At 40.0% G+C, this 21,116-nt stretch overlaps 1 protein-coding gene across 1 annotated transcript; it reads right to left on the bottom strand.

Annotated features, from left to right (window-relative positions):
- Window positions 1-392: 392 nt before the first annotated feature.
- TNFRSF11B (TNF receptor superfamily member 11b) lies at window positions 393-17,641 on the bottom strand. Its single transcript, XM_063421662.1, has 5 exons — window positions 16,440-17,641; window positions 6,795-7,164; window positions 3,145-3,339; window positions 2,592-2,816; window positions 393-1,561 (listed from the first exon to the last, which is right to left on the bottom strand). Exons 1-5 carry the CDS (start codon window positions 16,467-16,469, stop codon window positions 1,173-1,175), a joined length of 1,209 nt encoding a protein of 402 aa, XP_063277732.1. The 5' UTR covers window positions 16,470-17,641; the 3' UTR covers window positions 393-1,172.
- Between the last annotated feature and the right edge of the window lie 3,475 nt (window positions 17,642-21,116).

Below are 21,116 nucleotides of genomic sequence, written 5' to 3'. Positions count from 1 at the left end.
TGGCTCTATGTGAGGCTTTCCAAGCCTGTCAGGCCCATGCATCATCTTTCCTCCATGAAATTATAAGCTGTGGTTAGGGCAAAGGTTGTGAGCACTCCAAGAACGTCACCGGGCCAAGAGTGGTGCTGGGCCAAATGTGTCCATGGAGTTGTAATCCGTCATATCACAACCACCTGGACCTTCTAGACTGGAACCATTAGACTTTTTTAGCTTCTTCTACACCTTTGCAGTGACCATGAAAATCTAGTGCTGATCAATATTTACTTGGTTCACATATTAACTACTAGACCAGACAGGAAGTAGCAGAGACCCAAGCCCAAGATAAAGTGCAAAATCCACATAGTCTGTCTTTGTAATTAGTTCCTACTTTATAGTCAAGAGTAAAACACAAGTCAAAAAGCAAACTGAAAAATTTAATTGCTTTATAAAATAAGATTATGAAATTCTATATAAAAATCCAGCTTCTTAAATATGGTACATTCAATTCCTCACAGAATATTTAAATATTCAGGTCACTTGAGATATATTTTCACCGTATTTGAGTTAAAATCATTGGATAAATTAAAACATCCTTACCAAAAGATACCACAACTTATACAAATAATACTAAGCAATAATACATTTTTTTAAATACAAAATGTAAAGAAATTAATAACTCTTAGGGCATGCTACAAAATTTTGCCAGAAAAATATATGGAATTCTTTTTGTTTAACTAGAAAATATACAGTGTGCTTTCCAATTCTCTTCCTAAAATTCAGTCTCATACAATTTCCATTTAATGTAATAAATATATACAGCAAAAATGTTTATTCCTTGAAGAATATAAATAGCAAATACTGGAGTCGAGCCTGGTCTGGCATTCCTTTCTCGTCTAGTGACTACAGTGGGACATTTCAACTCTTCAACTGAATGTGCAAAAATGCAGGCTCTTAGTGTTACCATCGGGTTAATAGCTTTTACAAAAGTGATTTTTATTAAAAAAAAAAAAAAAGACAACAACTACTACTACAACAACACATCAAAAAACACCTTCAAAACCACTGCAGGAGACTTAGAACTATTCCAGTTCTATAAATAGTAAATCAAAATATGGTGAAATAATGTTCCAGTTTAATTACTGCTGGCAGTAATTAGGGAAAAATAGTCAGTGGACAAAGAAACATATCTTGAGTTAGACACATCTTACTTTCACAGATTTAAGTTGGTTCCCTACCATTTCTAAAAAGAGTTTCTGGTATAATCTATACATTGTAAATCTGTGAAGAAACTTTATCACCTTCTTCAGGCTTTGGATGGTTCGTTTTGGAAAGTGGTACATTTTCAAGTGCTTCAGTCCATACATTAAACCTTTAATGGTGTCTTGGTCACCGTTCTTTATTCTCCACAGATTGAGAAGCTTGAGAACTTGCTCTCTGGGTTGACATATTTTTGTTGTGCGCTCAACATCTTCTTTGCCCACTTTCTTGCCTGGTAAGCTTCCCATCAGCACGTTGAGATGTTCAAAGGTGAGGTTCAGGTGGCCAACATGCTTTAAGACACTGTTTTCACAAAGGTCGATATCTATAGAAAGCAAAAAGAAGTACAACACATTACAACTTTACTGTAGCCTGCAAAAAACCTTCCAAAATTCCAAGGTGAATTTGCTTTACAAATTTCTTTGCTTAAATAATTCTCTCATCTTTGATTTTTTGGGGCCCATCTGTCCTGTAAAATGCTGTATGTATATGATAGGTCTCCTAGTATTTGGTTCCAGTGAATGAAAATTCAGCTCATTCTCTTCAGGAATGCCTAGGCAAACTTTGTTAAAATAGGGATTTTGAATTCTGAAGTACTCTAGACCCTTTGCAGACTGACATATGCATATATGCTAAATAGCAGAGGGGTAAAAAAAACATTTCTGCAGCCTTTTCCAAACTTATTTTGAGTGGACAAAATGTCATTCTCATGTGGTGGTTGTTGATGGTGGCTTACATGAAAAGAGTGGCCTGACTGTTGTAAAAATCCTTGATATTAATACTGCAGCACTATTTCATCTTTGAATCGTCTCTTGGTAGATTCAGCACAAACAAAGCAATGAATCAACCTGACAACGAGATACCAGAAGGGGAAAAGAAGGGAAAGCCTGTCTATGTATTCCTCACTCCCATGTGCCCCGTCCCTATGGATAAATGACCCAGTCCAAAATATCAACCCCTACTTTATAGATGACAAATTGCACTCTCAGCTGCAGGGAAGCAGCTCCCTCTAACCTCGGTTGCTCAGACATTGCAGTGGGAAACACTTTCCTCACTTGATCACAACTCTTTGTGTGTTGTGCAGTCTCAAAAGGGGACCTTGGTCATAGCACAACACACGCTCCAAAGTGGGCTACAAGTCTGGGAAGAATTCAGACCTTGACTGATCTGGAGAAGTGGAATTCTGTTCCTGCTTCCCCTTGACTTCCCCTATGCTTACTGCATCGATATATCTCTGTGAAGGCCTGCAGGCCCTTCTCCAAGCACAACACATCCCCAGGGGGGATTTGATCCAAGCAATTTTTAGAATGCCATTCAGAAGGTTGTTTATAATGCACGTTATCACAATAAAATACCTTGGATAATCTTCTTGACTGTATCCCGTTCTTTGTTTTGCTGCTTCCACAGTTTCAAAAGCTGGAAGGTCTGCTCTTGAGGGCTGTGCCTTTGTTTAATCCTTTCAATATTTTCTGTGCTAACCTTTGTCCCAGGCAAGCTGTCCGCTAGTATGTTCAGCCAGTTAGGTGTGAGATGAGTAGGAACAGCAAACCTGAACATAGCCTCCTCACACAGGGTTACATCTGAAATGAGAGCGAGAAGATGTCAATTGTTCTGATCTCTTACCTTGCCTGTCTCAGAAAAAACCCAAAAAAACACCAACCAAGCAGCAAGAATTAAAAGAAAAAGTATTTAAAAAACAGACTAAGAAATTGTCTTTATAGTGCTGTTTCTCTTTGTGCTTCAGTTCTTTTTGGTCTGAGTTACAATAATTAAAATTCTACTACGGCCATCACTATAACAGGCAAAGAGATAACAAGCTAGGTATTTTTATCCTGGATTTTGGCAAATTAATTTTAATGAGAACTGAAGGTATGTTTTCAGAGCACTCTTCCTTAGTATGATACACACCTATTCCACATTTTTGAGGTGTCGTATCTGTGTTTTCCTGGCAGATGTTGTCACGAACCTCATTTCCTTTCAAAGCTATTTTGAAACCCAGGGCACTACAGTTTGTGTGCTTAAGACAAACTGCTTTGGAGGAGGTTTCATTTGAGAAAAATCCCTCTGGACATCTTTCACATACAGTGTCACTCTCAGGGGTACCTGTGGAAACAGGAAAACAATGCATCCAATTACATATAACCTCAACTGTGGAAAAAAAGAATAAAAAAAGAGTACAGAAAACAAGGAAAACATTCCTCTCTAAACTGTCATGCTTCTGCTTTTTGTGTTTCTGATCTATTAAGAAATCACTTAGGAAAAAAAATGAAGATGCATTAGGAGAAGGATGTTCCTCCTGGTGTAAAACAGTAAATTGTACTCTTAAATATGCTTGTTACCAAGTTTAAAATTAGTGATTACTGATTAAATCAGTAATTTAGTAAAGTAATATCTTTAAAGCCTCAATTACTTGAGTTTATTCAGACATTACAGTATGTCTGGTCTTCATCCTTCAACTATACAAATATTCTGTAAAGTAAATAAGTGGCAAAAAAATGTGTTCTGAATTTCACTCTGCAATAACTGTCCAGAACCTCTTACTTGAATGAGTAACTTCAGTTCTAGATAAAAATACAATCCAACTAAATATCAACTAAAGATAAAAATTTTGAATTCCTCTTGGGGCCTTAAATAAAGTGTTAATAAAAGCAAAGAAAGAAGTGTCCAATATTAAAAAAAAATAAATTAATAGACATACATGTTTTGCTTGGTGATTTATAATGCATATTTTTACTTCAGAACTAAATATATGATACAACAACAGAACGACAACATGTGTTTTGAGCACATTTACAAAGAGTAAGAAAATGAATCCATGATATCTGAAACTCTGCAGTCTAACTCCCAGTGTCAGGAAAGTAACAGAACCAATAACTGCTGTACATTCACTCTTATTCATCCAACATTTAACAAATGCCTGAAGTCTGGTATCTCATACTGCATTACTGAACATGAATTTAAACATATGCTTAAAACTTATTTGAAAGAATTGGAAGCTATATTTGAATAAGAAAATAACTCCATCTAGTGTATTTTGAAAGTATTTTCATGTGGATATTTATTTTAATGTTAGCTTCTTAGTAATCTTCTATTTATTTGGGAAATCCTTATTAAAAAAAGGGTTTGCATCTCAAGCTTTCAATCAGCTGTGAAATCAAGAATAGTGCTTGCATACAACCTGACCTAACACTTCATCAGACAACGACGGAGTTTATAGTTGCCAGAGACCCTGTTTGTGCCAACCTTCTCTCAAATCCTGTGCTCTCTGCAGCCACAGCACTGCCCTTGTGCAACGTGCCCTGCCTGCAGCTCTGGGCCGGACAAAGCCCCAGCCAGCATCTGCACCACGGGCAGCAATCAGCTGTCCTGAGACAGCTGCATTTTAGCAACTTTCCCTGCTACAGACAGGCTGCTGTTGTGTTCTGGCAGCAAGGGAGTGGAAGAAAGGAGTGCTCCTGCAAATGGTGCATCGTGCTGCTCAGAGCGTGCTGCATAATCCTTGCAGCACAAGGGAGGAATACACCGGCTAACCCATCAGTTTTCTCAGGACTAAGCACAAGGCACCCTCCAGCTCTGCCAGCTTCTTCACGGTTTATTTCACTGCTCTTGTTCAGGGCATGAATTGCTGCTGTCTGTCTGCCCTCCTGCCACTCCCTCCAACTCTCCTGGAATCCCCCATCCTTCCCAGGGAAACGGCAGCTGCCACCAGGGAGACAGAGCAGCCTCGCAGCGGTGCTGCGTTCCCGGTACAATGCTGCTGTAAACCCTGCCCGTACAGGGCCCACCGTGGCAGAAAGGAACAAAGCTTTAATCTGCACTCACAAAAAGGGACTGCAAAAGCAAGGTGATATCCCAGTGTAATCATGAGCAACAGGCACGGGGGAAACGGATTGCTAATGCTTTAAGCCTTAAATGAGGCACTGGACCACACCATCTCCCTGTGTGAGAGTGGAATCATTTTTCCACTCTTAGGTTTTATTTCACCTGAATTTGCATCATTACAAAGTTCTGGGCTATCGTATGGCAAAAAACAGTAACACAGTGCAGTACATGCCTTTTAAACTCTTAGCTGTTGCCTCACCTCAAAAACTGACTATGGACACAGGGAGATGCAATTATTTTTATAATGTTTTCATTCCTTTTTTGAGGTCTGCTTGGGTTTAGCTGGTTCAATCTGATGGTCTTTTGGAAACCAGCTTTTCATGATATTACAAAATTCAACATTTTGTCTTTTTTAAAAGTTTGGTACATTCTGAACTGAGCGACTGAAATTTGTCTGTCATGTTTCACCGTGCTCATAGGGATGCAGCAGGCTGGTTCCTCAGTCAATTTATACTTTGTTCACCTCCCAAAGTCTTTCTGAGGACTTTGTTTCTGGCCCCTTTTGACTTGCTGCTGAGATATAGTGGAACCTCATTAACCCAAGCCCCTGGGTATAATAGTTTAGGTTAATGAAGGTTTACAATATGGAAATGTGGTAGCTGCCAGTGGAAACGCTTAACAGTGGAAGGGCATCAGGGTAAAGCTTCATTCACCAATTACTCAAGGACTAGTGAGCAGCTACAGCAGCAACATTTCTCCTTACACCAAAGTTGCTCTCCTGTGAGAGGTTCATAAACCAGAAAAGGACTCCCAGCCTGTTGTTCAGCTCAGCTCTAAAAGGTACAGCCCCAGCATTTCTCAGTGCAGGTATGTCATTCCTAGGGAAATCATTCTGTAGCCTGGTTGCCTGCGGGTGTCTGAGACAGTTTCTGCATCTCCTTCCCCAGTGCTGTTCTCCAGGCAGTTGTCAAGCTCTGGGACAATGACAGTTTACAATTCTTTCAGGTTGTGTTAAATACTGGACCTTAGCTGGGCCATGGCATTTGCCAAACAATAAATGATGTATTTTGTTTTGAGGCAAAAACAAATTATTGGTTTAACAATTTATGTTGTCTTAAGTGAAGAATACACTCCACTGAAAAGTGCTGCTTTACTCTACATCCTCACCAGACTTTCAGCACTATGCCAGCCTGCTTGACAAAGAAATGGTTGTTTGCTTGATAATAGTAACAGTTTCCCTAAGAATTCCATTTAGGACGGTGATAATTAATTATTACCACATATTGCATTGATGCTAGAGCTATATTAATGTTGTTATAATTATATACATGGTGTCAAATGTAGTGCTCCTGGTGTTTGTCAAGATATACAGTTGCTTGAAACAGCAGATTTCAAAATGAAAAACATTATTATTTATCACACACACAAATACTACATTCCAGATAATGTTCCTTTAAAAGAGGCAATCCATCATGTTTCTCATTACAGTGCAATTTGCTACATTTGCTACTGCCATTAAGTTACATACTACAGCAGGAGCAGGGTATTCCTCTGAGAAACCTTCCTTTGGCTACAATCCAAATGATGCAGACTAGAGCAGGTTCAATTGGCTTTACAATTTACTGTCCTGCAATTTCACCTGGACAAGCCGCTTTCCTAAGCTTGTAAGTGCCACGAGCCGTGGAGGTGCGGCAGAGCCCTGATTACATCCGTGCGTGTGGAGGAGCGGGACCCACCTGCCTGGGCAACACCGGACCCGGGCGGACACTCCGTGTGCCTCAAGCAGAACTCGAGCTCCAGGTACCTGCCCGGGACGCACTCGCAGACGCGGTTCTGCGTGCTGGAGCACTCCTGCCTGACGAACTGCAGCTCCTTGCACACGGTGCTGCAGTAGTGGCACTCCTCGTTGCTGTTCCACTCGTCGGCGTAGTACTGAGGCGGGCACGGGGCGCACTGCGTCGGGCTGCCGGCGCTGCAGTGCCGCTTCACGAAGCTCCCGGGAGGACACTGGTCACACTGCAGCTGCCGAGATGTCCCTGGATCGTAATGGAGGTACTTGGGGGGAGAGTCGTCCTGGACGGTCCACTTGACAGAAATGTCCAAGAGCTAGCAACAGGAAAATAAAAGATCACTTCCTTTTAGTTCCGGGGAGCACCCTGATCACAAGGAAACCTGCATTTAATGAGTTGATGAGTCTACTCACGTCACTATCGTCAAACAAATATTTGCATTAGAAATTTCTGAGATACTGGTCAGCTTCCAGACTCTCCCGTGTCTATCTTAGAATGGGAAAGTTTTAGGATCTTATCTAGCAAATCTTCCCGACCTAAGTGATTCCTCCCATAGATGTAGATCCTATTCTTCTCCAATTTACACTCTTTTAATATCACTTGGCAATGACCTTTTACTGCTTGGCACCAGAGAATTTGTCCAATGCACAGCAAAGGTGGGGATTATGCACCTTTGTGTTCTCAAGTATTGAGTACTTCAGATGCAAAAGAAATTCTGCCTGAGCATATGAATCTGAGCAGTGTACTGCACCATGACCACAGATACCTTTAAAGGTGATTCCTTACACTATTCCTCTTACAATATTTTGTACCAGAAATTGATGGCTAGAACAATAGGGGTTACTTTCTAATGCTTTCCATTTAATTTTGCACTGATATGCAGAAGCTCTTAGGATGTAATGTGGCAGCTACATCAAAGGTGAAGACACAGCTTGAGACAGAGGTAAACAATGACACAGGTTATGAAGGACACATTAAGGACATAATGGCATGAGCTGGAAGAGACCAGGCCAATGCTTTCATTTCCTACCTAAAGGCACAGGCTCACAGCTGTCGTGAAAAGCTGGTTCAGTACTGGCACAAGCCACGACAGCTACAGTCCTCCTGCTTCCTACAACAGTCTGCTTTGCTGGTGTGATTGGGGACCTAGTAATCTGAGACACCCTGGCCTGCTGCAGACAAAACCCCCACATCATTTCGGTTTGGTCTTAAAATTGAAAATTTGGTTCTGTGATTCCACCAGCCTACCACAAAAGTAACTCTTGAGAACCACTGTGATCCCCACAGGGTCTAGGGTCTGCCAGCAGCTCACTCTCCTCACTGATAACCCAGCTCTGTCCCAGCACTGCATGCATGGCTGCATGTGCCACTTCTCTTCCAAAACTTGAATATTTCATAAAGATGAATTAAACTGGTTCTGACTTAAGATACTTTTCTGTGTATCCAATAAAATTATAGATCTAACTGACTTGTCTTTGTTGCTATTTTAACTGCTGTCAGCTAATACAGAACTGCCAATTCAATTTCAAAAATGTATTTCTTCTTTTCCAAATGTCCCCAAAATATAAGTGGAATTAATTTTTTTTTTTTTAAGTCTGTATTTTCATGAGATGCTTCATTTAAGGGCCTCCCTTCTGCCACATCACGGCAATTCTAAAGCCATAGCCTTATTAAGTTTGGAATGGGCAATTTAGAACTTCATCTGCATTAACATAATTCACAGTAAACATCAAGTGATATGAGATGCTTAACTTAGGAACTCTTATTGCTTAAGCAAATACTCTTAAATGCATTTTCCTGTTGCATGTCTATGAATCCACTTTTCATACAGCTACGCTTAGGCTGAGGAATGAAATGCAGACATGGATATTCCCTACAGCCTCTTGTAGCTACCCTGACTAAGTCTCATAACTTATCTGATTTCTAGAGGTGGAGATCTCCCTTTTCTTGTGGTCTCAATGCACAATACCTTTCATTGTGAGAAATTCCTTATTAGTCTTTGAAGTTTGATGAACAACTCCATTTTCCTTAAGTGACTGGATCTATTTCATGTGATCTATTTAACAAAGAGGGCACAGCACATTTTTTAATAGTGAGTGCCTTTACATTGAGGAAAAACAGTCCCACCCTTGGTAAATCTATAGCTATGACTCTAGTAATAAGGAAGTCCTGATAATCTCATTAATTGTTGATGTGAACAGTAAAGTTTTCTTCTATGGTTTTAATTCAGTAATAGGTAAAACCTATTACACCTAATCCCAGAGTCCAAGACTTGCATGGACACAAGCATTCCCTTCACAGAACATATCTGACTACAACATGTGGCACAGGCTCTACAAAGACAAGCATCGACCCACACTTCACACAGATGTCTGTGGAAACACAAGACAATTCCCAACAGAGGTGAAAATCTGACACTGTGAAAATTATTAGGGACAGCAACCAGTCATATGGGCAGCATGTCCTTGTGCAGAAGCACCAGTATCCTGCTCTGTCGTGCACAGCTCCCCACAAATCCAGAGCTGTCACTGCAGTGGGATCTGCATCTCTGCATCGTGCCTCTGCCCCTAGTGACACATTTTCACCTAATGAGCAGCTAGGTGAATAATTTCATAACTGTAACTCTACTCTGCAACATGTAGGAGCAAGAATAACAAGGTTTTCTATTTTGCTTACTCAGTTATTTACATTGGAAACATATGAGGCAAGTAAAGAGTTTTGCTGCAGGAGATGATTCAGCATCAAAATTAATTAGAATTCAATAATCAGAGTATGAAAGCATAGGGGTTTGTAGGGAAAAATGGAGGCAATCGCTTCCTAAAGAACCTACAGCTGTGGGAAACACGCCAATAAAAATTGAAAATATTTCAACACAATTTGAGTGGAATTGATTTTAAAAATTGAGCAAAACAATACTTGAACCGTATGTGTGTGAGACATACAGAGTTTTGTCCTTGGAAGAACCAATAACTATGAACTAATAATGGCAACTGGAATATTATTAATCTAAATGAGCATAACCAAATCCCATTATAATAGGATTAATAAATCAACATCACTAAAAGAACAATCAGTCTTCCCATTGGATTTTTTCTTTGTGCTTTTAAAAGGAAAGCACATCACACTTGTTTTCCTTTTTTTCCCAGAAACACACATTATGTAGCTGCAGTAACCCATTGATCAGAGCCACATGTATGCAAGATCCAACAATCTTATTTAGTAAAATATTATGACAAAAAGATTCTTCAGTCAAACTAAAGATATAAATGCAACGAATATTTCAGAATTTTACCAGAGCATTTTATACAGAATTTTCAATACAGAGCTAGATTACCATTAGTACTGTTTGACTACTATGAGCCTATTAGCACAGCGAGCTGAGCAGCTCACTACCATAGGACATTGCAAAGAATTGAGTTCAAAATGTTACCTGACATAGTAATGGATGAAAATAATAAAGGACTATTAAACATAAGCATCACTTTTTGATCAAGAAATCCCAAATCAAAAATTGAATTCACAAAAAAAGTTATATTTTTCTTTTCTTCCATCCCTTCTATGCATCAGATATCAACCACTGCTATAGACAGCATATGGGTCTTTTTAGAGCATTTTTTGCTGGATTTTTAGACCAAATATAGCCATTAGTATGTTGCTAAGTACATTTTTAGACCTCAATCCCCAATACCACACTTCACAAGATTTTTTCAAAAATCTTATCCCACAAATCACTTTTTTAGAGAAAAGATCTGCAAAATTGTCTTGTATGCAGGTTGAAAACACATAGCACACCTGAGTATTCTGAATGTTGATACGCAACCCACAAAACAGAAGTAATCTTTAAACCTACATCAAGTGCCAAAGTAAAGTCAATTTATTTTTCAGATGTTTTGCAAGAATTCAGTAGTAATGGTGGAAGATAATGAAACATAATTTTCACTAGTTTTACTGCAGCAACTTGGCACAAACAGAATGAAAAGACTCTTCTTCCCCCCAGTTCACAGAATAAGCTGGAGGGAAACATCACTAAATTGTCTTTTCTCCTGGTCTAACACACACTGAGTTTGTGCTTACATTAGGAATTTGCATCACCTGTTACAGCAGATTTACAGAGCAAAACAGATGGTGCTGAGCACCTGACATCCACATTATGTATTATTCTGAGGGGATATTTTGGACTAACTTCAATCTGCTCTCGTGGACAAGCATGCATTAGTGGTTACAGTGCATCTGGTGTGTCTCTGGGGTCCATCTCTAGATTTGCTTTCATCAGTTCAATTTACTTTGGTAAATCAACTTTGTGCACTCCAGGGCTGCTCTGATGTGGAAACTAAAATACAGTAAATAAGTATGATCAGGAGAGGCCCTTCAAATGCATGTTCCTAAGACAAATTAAAATGGTATTTAAATACATTTTATGTCATTCCTGACATTTCCTCTCCTAAACTATGCTATGACCAACTTAATAGCAGTTTCTTAGCTACACAAAACCTCTGATTGATCTGAATGTCATATTTCAAGGTGGTCTACATACTAAGCACCTGAATGTCTTCTATAAGAAACAGCACTTTTTGAGCACAGGAAAGTGCCATGATCAGAACTTACTCATGGTCTCCCCAAAAGCTTCATAGAAAGAAGATTTCTTCCATAATCATGCTGGCACTGGCCTGTTTTGCTCTTGCTGGAAAAGATGATGTGCTAATTCGAAAGAAGGAAGGAATTACAAGTCCGGCCCCAGTCTACTGGAATCAGAAATAGGGACAATGAGCATGTTCATCGCATAACCCTTAAGAAACTAAAGCTGGCATCCATCAGTGCTGCAGACAACCAAATTAATGGATTTGTCATTCAGAAAATTGTGCAAATTTCTGTTCACCCTTGTTTAGGAAAGGTTAATTCAGGAAGTGGTACAAAAAAGTTTAGAAGGAAATTGAGACCTTCTTGGAGAGGATCTGGACTTTTTCAATAGCTTGGCAAGTCACAAGAGAAGCTATGGATTCAGTACAGATGGACAGTGAACTCAGACAGAAGAACTTTATCTGTTAAAGGATAATGCTGGCAAATAAAAAGGGGATTCTCTTGTCAGAGGAAGATTGAGAACAGCCTTCCACTGAGAAGCAGGTGTGAGAAACCCATGAGTCTTAAATATAGCTCTCAATGCCTTTCTGAAAGCAAATACTACATTTGGTTTCCCGGAAGAGATGGCAAATGGACTGAAAGAGATCAAGACAGCTTCTTTCAGTTTTAAACCCTCGGCCAATTCTTCATATGCCAGCGTTAAAGGAAGAAAATAATGCTCAGTATCTTTTTGATCTTGACAAATTAATTGTTAGTGTAATTAACTAGTAAACATTTTTTCTAGGGTGAGTGAAATGCAAGACTCAATTTAAAAAAGCTCCTAAAGCTTAGGTGTTTGGTTTTTTTTTTGTTCTATGAGCATGAAATACTATCAATAACAAAATTGTTACAGCAAAAGAAAACCAGAACAAAACCTAAAATCATTAATGACATCTAACAACCTATTGAGTGAAATTGAGTTCTAATGTCATGAGGTCACTTCAAAAAAGGCTGAAGAACTCAATCTTCCTCCCTCTTCCTGAGGAAAATCCTGGGCACATCTCAGGATGGCTGTCTCAGTGTGAGGAATTGGGATGAACTGTAAATATTGAAATATAAATCTAGTGCAAGTCAGTGTGATGCAAGTAAATACTGAGAACTTATTCAAGATGAATTACGCAAGGTTAGACAGCAGTTCTTCATTGTGTCACTCAGCACATTAGGCCTGAAGCTATATTTCTCCATACCATCCTTATGCCAGCATACACAATGTTAACATAAAAGGCCTGTGCAGTCCATTTGTTTGATTCCTTAGAAGATGCTTTTGAAAGAGAAATAATGTGATTGTAAAATTTATTTCAGACCTTGGACATAAAAAATACATTCTCTTTTCTTTCATCTTTAAATGTAAGGCAAAGAGCTGCTTGATTTCTCTTGTTGAATTAAAATAAACTAGAAGACAAAGCACATGAAGTAAAAATCCTTCAAGCATCATCCCTTTAAATCACTGCTATGTGGCAGAAAAAAAGAGTGGTTTTTCAGCATATGAAAATATTATTATATAGCTTGGCTTTGTGGTTTTGGGTTGTAGACCAAAGGAGAATGTTTAATTTGCTGAGAAAGATAAATCTGTTTCTGTTTTGCATTCCACAAGTATTCCAAAGCATATTTTCTTCTGTGATAAATAATCATTCAAGACATCTGTCAGATTGCTCCCAGTGTTTGCATTGGGTTCAAAGTAAAACCTCACAACTTTCCTACTTTGCCTTCTACACAAAGTATTTGGATGAAGCAAAGGCAGGAGGCCTTCACATATCCTAAACCCTTAGGCAGAATTCCTCACTGAAATCAGACACAGGCCCAGAAAAATCCCACTGGCAAAATACAGCACTGATGATATTATCAATGTCCTCCTCATCAATAGCTTTTATCTCTGTATATGTGACAATACCATGCTGGATCAGATCCACATCCACCTATTGAAAATGACCATTGTAAAATACTTCTCATCCTGGGAGAAGTTACTCCCATCTAGCTCTGATACCTCTCATCTTGCTGTTCTGTTCCATGTAATCACCAGATTTAGCCTCTCTGCTCCAGCAGCTCTGCAGCCCTGCTGTCCCCTGGGCTGCTGCAGGCTCACGAGGGCACTGCCCAGACAAAGGAGCTTTCTGCAGACCACGGCCAAGTGCCAGGTACACCAGGAAATCTGACATGGAGTCATCTTCACTGGTTTGAGTTCAGGTTATAAAGCTCTTCCACCACTTTATCAACTGCTTCATTGTAATCCATTCACTTTGGACATAACAGGACCTAGTTTTGTTTAGAAGACACTTTATAAAGTGGAGGCTGCTCTTCTACATAAGAAGTTCAACTACCCATTCTCCTGAGTGATCTGTGTTCAAAACTGAGGCTATGAAACACAGTCTTCATTTCTCTGTCAGTAAAAAAATATGTCAAAAAGTCAAGTCTTGTAGAGACTTTTTGAGGCACCATTAGTTGTCATTCACAAAGCAATTTAGGGGTTTAAACTACTGTTTCATTTTCAGTGGTAGGAAAATGAAATTCAGCTGAAGAGCAGTTTTACATCTTATCAAAGATGTGCTAAATTGAAAGTCTTCATTTATAGAAGTTACATTTGCCTTGAAACTTGTAGAGGGAGAAAGCAGGGAAAACTAACCAGATACTCTCCAATATGTGTCTTACATTTTGGAATGTTATTCATGAGAGTGATAGCAAGATTTGGAGCTAACCCAAACCTGGGGAGTTCCCACTGTAAAAACAGTCTGCCTTTGCACTGAGAGAATTAATAACAGCTGACTGCTAGCTAGAGAATGTATGTCCAGTACCATGTGCAAACAGGTGTTTTTACAGAAGGAACAAAATTAAGTTTTCCATGAGATTTGAACAGTGGGTCTTGCTTCAATTGTCACAATATCTGTCAAAAATTCTTCTGGTAACCTTAGTGTTTTATTTTTAACCAAGACACATGCAGACAGACAGAAAGAAAGTCAGACAGAAAGATAACTCCTACTCTCACGGGCTGCAAAGCCACTGCTGCCTACACACAGCAAACCCAACAGGCAGGCCAGAAAAAGAATGTCACATGTGCCCAGAGAGCCAAAATAGAGAAAGGTCAAGTATAAGGGTCAAGATAGTTACGTGACAAGTAATGAGATTCAGCTCTGAGGAATTTCTTTCCATTCAGTCCAATTTCATAATGTTTGTAAGCAGTTTTAGTGTTCCAAGCACACAGCACAAACATGAGTGCACCATCACAGCAGGTATAACCTTTCTGAAACCTTAGCAAAGAGGCCAAGGCACATCATGCCCCCAAAAGTCTTTTTAGATACAATGTCTACAAAATAAGTTTGGAGATGTGAGCCAAACAGAACTTTGAACTATAGTTGTGCCTCCTAAAAGGGTTGTTATAAAACAGATACTAAAGCTACTTTTCTGAGCTCTAGCACATCTGACAGTACTTAAGCTTCACTGATTTTACTTAAATTTCACAGTAATTTAAAATAAATGGAATAATAATAATGCAATTGAATGATGATCTCTTTGGTATGTACTGCCACCAATGTATTTCAGCTCCAAGGGTCATCTGCCAGAGGATTATGCTGAACTTCACCAAATGCTATTACTTTGTGGGAGAACATGAACAGGCACATTGCATTTAATCAAAATCAAAATCCTGATGTAATTATTTTATGACAGTCACAGATGAGAAGCCAGGTTGATAACCAGATATTGCTGAAGTTCCCAGATTAACTTCCTATGACTTCATATTGACAAAGCAGGAACAACATTAGACACGGGATGAAAAAGTTGTCCTGAGTTTCAATCTGCCAACCACAAGCCTGACAAATTTTGCTTCCCTTGCACCATTAATTACTTTGGGTTTGTTTCTCAAAAAGCTCTTTCAGAAAGCTGAACAGAGAGTAATAAACATGCATTACTCATCAGATCCTGGAAATCTCGTTGCATTTATAAAAAGCTTTCAGAATAAATGGATCTCAGTTCTAAGGCTCTGCCACAACATTAATGCCGTTGTACTCACCAAAACAACCCAGAAGCAAGTTACTGTGCTGGCATAAGCAAGAGCCTGCTCTGACTATTATTTTTTAATGTTTTTCTTTGAAAGTTTCCTCATACAAAAGATGAAGAGCATCTAAATAGATGTCACACAGGATCTGACTGTAGGCAGGTTTTAATTTAATTGAACTCATATACACTTCCATATGACTAAATGGATTAAATTACATTTTGAAAGATTTAGTGGACTGCTAACTACTCTAAATTTGCATCTGGAAGTATCTTACTAAATCACCAAGTAACCAAAACTTATTAAAGCAGGGACTTATACCAGATTTAATAACCCAACTTCTTCTGTAATAGCTACTGACACAGCTACTAATTCATGACTTTCTTGCATATGAAGCTGAATTTTCTAAGCCAAGACAAAACCCACACATTTGTGGGGTTTTTTTGTGGAGTTTATAGTGTTTTTCCTGGGTAAGAAAGCCAGCCCAGTATCTGAGATACCAAGAGTGCCACTGCAGCAGAGATTAGAGGCAGGCAGGGATGGAGCTTTAGTAAATCAGAAACAAACATTCCAGCCTAGAGTTTCTAAATTCATTACTCGACAAAGGGTTTTGCTTCAGACCAGTATGATGAGGCCTTTCAAAAGGAGGGAGGAAGTCAGAAAAAAAAAAAAAAAAAAAAAAAAAAAAAGAAAAGGCAAAATAAAAGCAAACCATGCCACTACCTTGAGAATGGGATGAAAATCCCTGCTGTCTCCCTGGAGCTGGACGTGTCCATCACATTCCAAACTCACCAGGAAAGTTTGGAGGGATAAAACGAAAAGGGAAACGGAGAGAAGACAAAGCAACCCACAAACAAACAAATAATCCCCCCCAAAAAACCCCAAACCCAAAACAAAAACCCCAGAAGAAAGCCGTATGTCTCTCCAGCCTGATGTCTGAAGCTGCAGTGCATCCCAGAGCCTATCTACCTCTGCGAGGGACTCACCACAAGCGTGCAGCACAGGAACTTGTTCATTGTGGTCGGTGGAAGAAACCTCAGCGCGCTGGGAACGAGGCAGAGTCAGCGCCAGGCTCCAGCAGCTGCTTACATTCCCAACATTAAAGACACGCTATATATATAGTCCCGGTGTAACAGGAAGCTTGGGCTCTGCTTTGATCACACATTCCCTGCCATGACCAAACTTTTCTCTCGCGCACTCCCCCTCACCTCCCCCCACCCCCCTCCTTTTTTTCTTTTCTTTTCTTTTTTTTTTTTTTTTTAAGGAACCTGTAAAACTTGGTGACTTAATGGAACCCTTTGAGCGCCGTAACCACAGACTGGAAAATGCAGGAGGGAGTGTCAGGGGCTGGCCAGGGGAGGGTTTAATTGCTCTCTGTCTGGCTGTCTGGCTGTGCCGCCCTGCGCTCCGCTCTGCAGCGGGGCCGCGGGGGACACTCCGCTCCCTTAGCCCGGCTCCCCGGGGCTCCCAGCAGCGGGGCTGGCTGGAGGCGAACGCCAGGGCGGGGAAGGAGGAGAAGGAGGGTCCCCGTTCGCTCCCCTTCCCTGCTGAGACAGGAATGCGAGGAACGGCGCCCGCCTCTCGCCAGGGCCTGCAGCGCCCTGAGGGCTCGGCCCGGGGGAGAGGCGAGCGGCGAGCGGCGGCACGGGGCTCTCGCTGTGGCTGTCCGGCCACAGTCGTGTCTTCAGCACGCTCCTGCCCGCCGGAGAAGCCCCGCTCAGGGGGTTGTTCTTCCTCTCCCCCGGTTTAAGTTAGAAAAGGGCATTTTTCTAAAGCCCTAAGCATCAAAGCCTGCTGTTCGTGATTTCCGAGATCACTCCGAGGGCTCCATGGAAGCCCCAGGGAACCTGGGTGTGCCAGTGTGGAGCAGGGGAAAGGTGCAGAGAAAGGATTTCTTTTCCCAGCCTGCAGATAGCTATAAAGGTTTATGGGAGCCCGTGGGATCCTGGGGTAGAAGCCAAACTTGATGTGCCTCCAGATTTCACAGATGGTTTTCTCTCCCTTTTCACAGGCCAGACCAAAACCTCAACTCTGGGTATACCAGCTCTCGAGCACTTGAAACTGGGGCCCCTGTTGGCACTGGACTGTGCAGTTTTGCCCCTTGAGTCACAAGGCTGAGCAGGATTGGCAAGAGTTAGGTAGAAAAAGCCTGCAGATCATTTCATAAAAATTCAGCTGCACTGTCTGGAAACCATCGTCTTCAAGGACAGCCTCACATGTGCCTCCTTACAAATCCATAGCCATTTGAACATGCATCAAACATAACCTAAGATTGAAACAGATGCTGGTTACACTTGTCAGGTTGATAAAAATTCAAGACACTTGAATCAGTGGTAATTTCTCTGTAAGAAGTGATGTGCAAACTGGCACAGAAAGCCTACCACCTGAGGGAGCATTGCTGGTGTTTGATGGGTAGTAGTCACCACTTGATTGGTATTGTATCTGGAATGGATGATGCAAATGTTCCTGTGATCTTTTCAGAACCTTTTAGTACTTTAGCATTTATTCTTAAATATATTTATGAATGTACTGCCCAGATAAAAGCACAGGAGTGCCAATAGATGAATTTTACCTGTACATTTCCACATTTTTATTGTGGGGCAGTGGGAAGAATAGTTCCTGGACATCTTTGAGCATGTCAGGATAGCTATGTATGAGTGTGGGATTCTCCACAGTAGAGGGACCTACTTCAAGTGTCAATCATAATGCTACAGCAATTCCATCAGAAGTTATTAAGTTCATAAACAGAAGTTTAAGCTAAACTACTTTTATCCTCTCAAATGCTGTTCATAAACAGAAGTTTAAGCTAAACTACTTTTATCCTCTCAATTGCCAAGAGCTGGACATGGCACTGTGCCTCTCCTGACTGGAAGCAGCTCCAGTGTCAAGTCAGGGGATCCTGGGAGGTCTGTGAGGCCGATTGCTTTCATCTCAGGTACAGCAGAAAGAAAAGCACCAAATGCATAGCAAGCTCCCTGTGGTTAATTGACACTGTTAAGTGAATGTCAATGGGCTTTGGATGGAGCTATGTCTTCTCATTGCTGGTAGTAGTCATAAATGTCAAACAGCTGGCTCTGTAGAGAAATAAAACTCATAAGCCTATTTAAACAGCTTAATGTGTATGGACAATAGTGTTCACATCAGAATTTCCTAGAGATGGAAATATTTTATGTAATTAACCAGACCAGAAAACAAATTAGCCATTAAAATTCTTCAATTGAAAATGGTGCTGTTGTTAAGAAGTGGGATCTTTTTCAACATGACTACTTTGTGTATATTTTTTTCAGAGTTAGGTGTGCTGACTTCTCTGAAAAGACGTTTTTCATCCTTAAGCAGTGAAAAAACTGACAGAGGTTAATAAGAAAACAGATCATCCTCAAGCTCATTCAGCTAAATTGAAGGGGGGCAAGGTGTATATATTTCAATGACAACAGCGTGTTGGGACAGCTATTAAGGAGACCATCATCTTAGCCATACATGAACATGAAAGTTCCAACTATCTAATCTCATTGGAATCTGTAGAACTGGCTGTGGATGTTAGGAGAGAGCTGTATGTTTGTACTTAGTATGTTTGATCCTGGAATCACACATACACAATAAATACAGGATCCCACACTGCCATTTTCAGTGTCACTTTCCAAAGAAGAACTGTGCTTTAACAAGGTTTGAACTGCAATTTGAATGTTTTCACAAGTGTTTTACAATGTTGCCACTTTGCCTTTGGGAATTAGTTAAGATGTGCTTTTGCGGAGCATAGAATCATAGGACAAGGCAGTAAACCCTGTAATAAACACTTATCCATGCTACAACAAAGTTGTTCTCAGCAGTGTTTAGAAGAACCACGTTTGTGACTACATGCCATAACAGAAAAGGGACACAGCCTGAAATTATTTTTTAAAAGTTAAGTGCCTTAAAGTATTTATTATTCATAGTATAGTTTACAAACTGTCATAGCAAAAGAAACCAAAGAATCAGTTTTTTTCCTTTCACTAACAAACCTGAAGTGTTGAGTATTATAGACATAAAATACTGCATTCCATTCCATTCCATTCCATGTTACAGGAATACAACTAACTTATTTTAACAGTCATTAATTAAAAGTGATGTAGAAACAACCCTCTAGTTAACAGAAATGGTCCACTGCAACTTGTAGCAGTACATAAGACTGGAGAAAAAGGACAACTGGCATTGGGCAGACTGAAGGTTACCAACACTACATTGCTTTCAATCTACAGTGATGTGCTTTTGCTAGGCCATCAATTTATTGATTCACTAGCAGTCATATTTCCAGACAGGTATTTATCTTTCCCTGTTTTTTATCCTCTCTATTTGTATTGCTGTCCTGGATATTATTATTGTTGTAAATCTATTTTTGTTCCCATGCATCATTATAATCACCAGGTCTATAAATGGCTTTGCTCTTCCAGCCTGTCTGATATCTGGAAAAATTCACAAGTCCTGACCAGTGAGTTGGTGCTGGCAGGTGAACACGGCCTCACTGAGTCATCTCAATATATCAGTGTGATGTTTATTGAGCCCAAGCAACAAACAGTGGGAAGACTGTGGCTTTAGGCTTGGGACTTAGAGTTCACCACATGTTGCATTTAGAGAACACTCAGAGACTTGTCATTAAGAGATTTCTGTCAAACTAGGGGGAAGAGGAATCTCAAAAAGATCGATTGTCTCTGAAAGCAAACATTAGTAGCAACATATTGGAAGGCAACAGTCTGGAATTCTACCATGCTATTACAGCTGTCTCTTAGAAATGAATCTCTCTCTTTAAATTCTGAGAGCTGATGATCTGAACTATCCCGAGAACACTTTGAAAATGGAGGCTTAAAGAAAACTGTTAATCTGCAGGCAGTGTGGTGGTGCAGGTAGCAGCGAAGTATGTCTCAGATTTGACCAAAGTAGGAGAAAACCTTCTGCAGCTATTGGCCCACCCCTTTTCTCTGATATTACTCAGAAATCTCAGGGAAAAGATTTCATGCCTATATACACTGAAGAAGGAAAAAAGTATTTAGCTAATAGTGTTGTCAAGAGGAAGCTTCTACCTACATGATTATCTTTGTGTTAACTGTATGGCTTGTTTTATCTTGTAAGTGGATTTGCCTTTTTTTTTTTTTTTTTTTTTTTTTTTTTTTTTTTTTAAATTGAGCCTTTGGCTTGTTTTGTAAATCTGAGGCTTATACATGGGGCTAATATACAAAAAGGAAAATCCCACTTGTCAAACTGTGTCCAGAGAAGGAAATATGGAGCTCTTCCTATCAAAACAGAACTTGATTTGGATTGTAGGATTCGAAGGTTGCAATGGAGGAACTGGAAAATTAGGTCACAAAAAATGTACAGAATTATCAGCCATAAAAAAAACAATTAAGTAGAAACATCTTCTCCGACTTCAGAGTGAAAAAGGGCGTATATTCTTTGCGGTTTGGGCTTGTCTACATCGGGAATTAAGTTAGCTTGTGAATTTGAAGAGTGCTGATTCCCTGTGTGGACACCTTTTGCTGCTAGACGATGTTATCTTCTCTAGTTTCTTTTCAAAGTGGATTGACACCGTGTAATTCAGCTGGATTTGTGAATGTTTCAGGTTGTATAAAGAATTTAAACTGGGTAAGATCAAATTCCTACCTTTCAGATGACTATAGTTCAGGGTAAGCCCC

Source organism: Prinia subflava, chromosome 1 (assembly GCF_021018805.1).
Source record: "Prinia subflava isolate CZ2003 ecotype Zambia chromosome 1, Cam_Psub_1.2, whole genome shotgun sequence".
Lineage (NCBI taxonomy): Eukaryota > Metazoa > Chordata > Aves > Passeriformes > Cisticolidae > Prinia > Prinia subflava.
The sequence above is the reverse complement of the archived record's forward strand: the minus strand, read 5'-3'. Positions and strand labels throughout refer to the sequence as shown.

Coding starts and splice junctions, on each gene's coding strand:
- TNFRSF11B (XM_063421662.1), bottom strand. CDS start 16,469: ATGAACAAGTTCCTGTGCTGCACGCTTGTG. Junction 7,165..16,439: donor TCCTGTGCTGCACGCTTGTG/GTGAGTCCCTCG, acceptor TCCTGTTGCTAG/CTCTTGGACATTTCTGTCAA. Junction 2,817..3,144: donor ACCTCAAAAATGTGGAATAG/GTGTGTATCATA, acceptor CTCTCATTTCAG/ATGTAACCCTGTGTGAGGAG.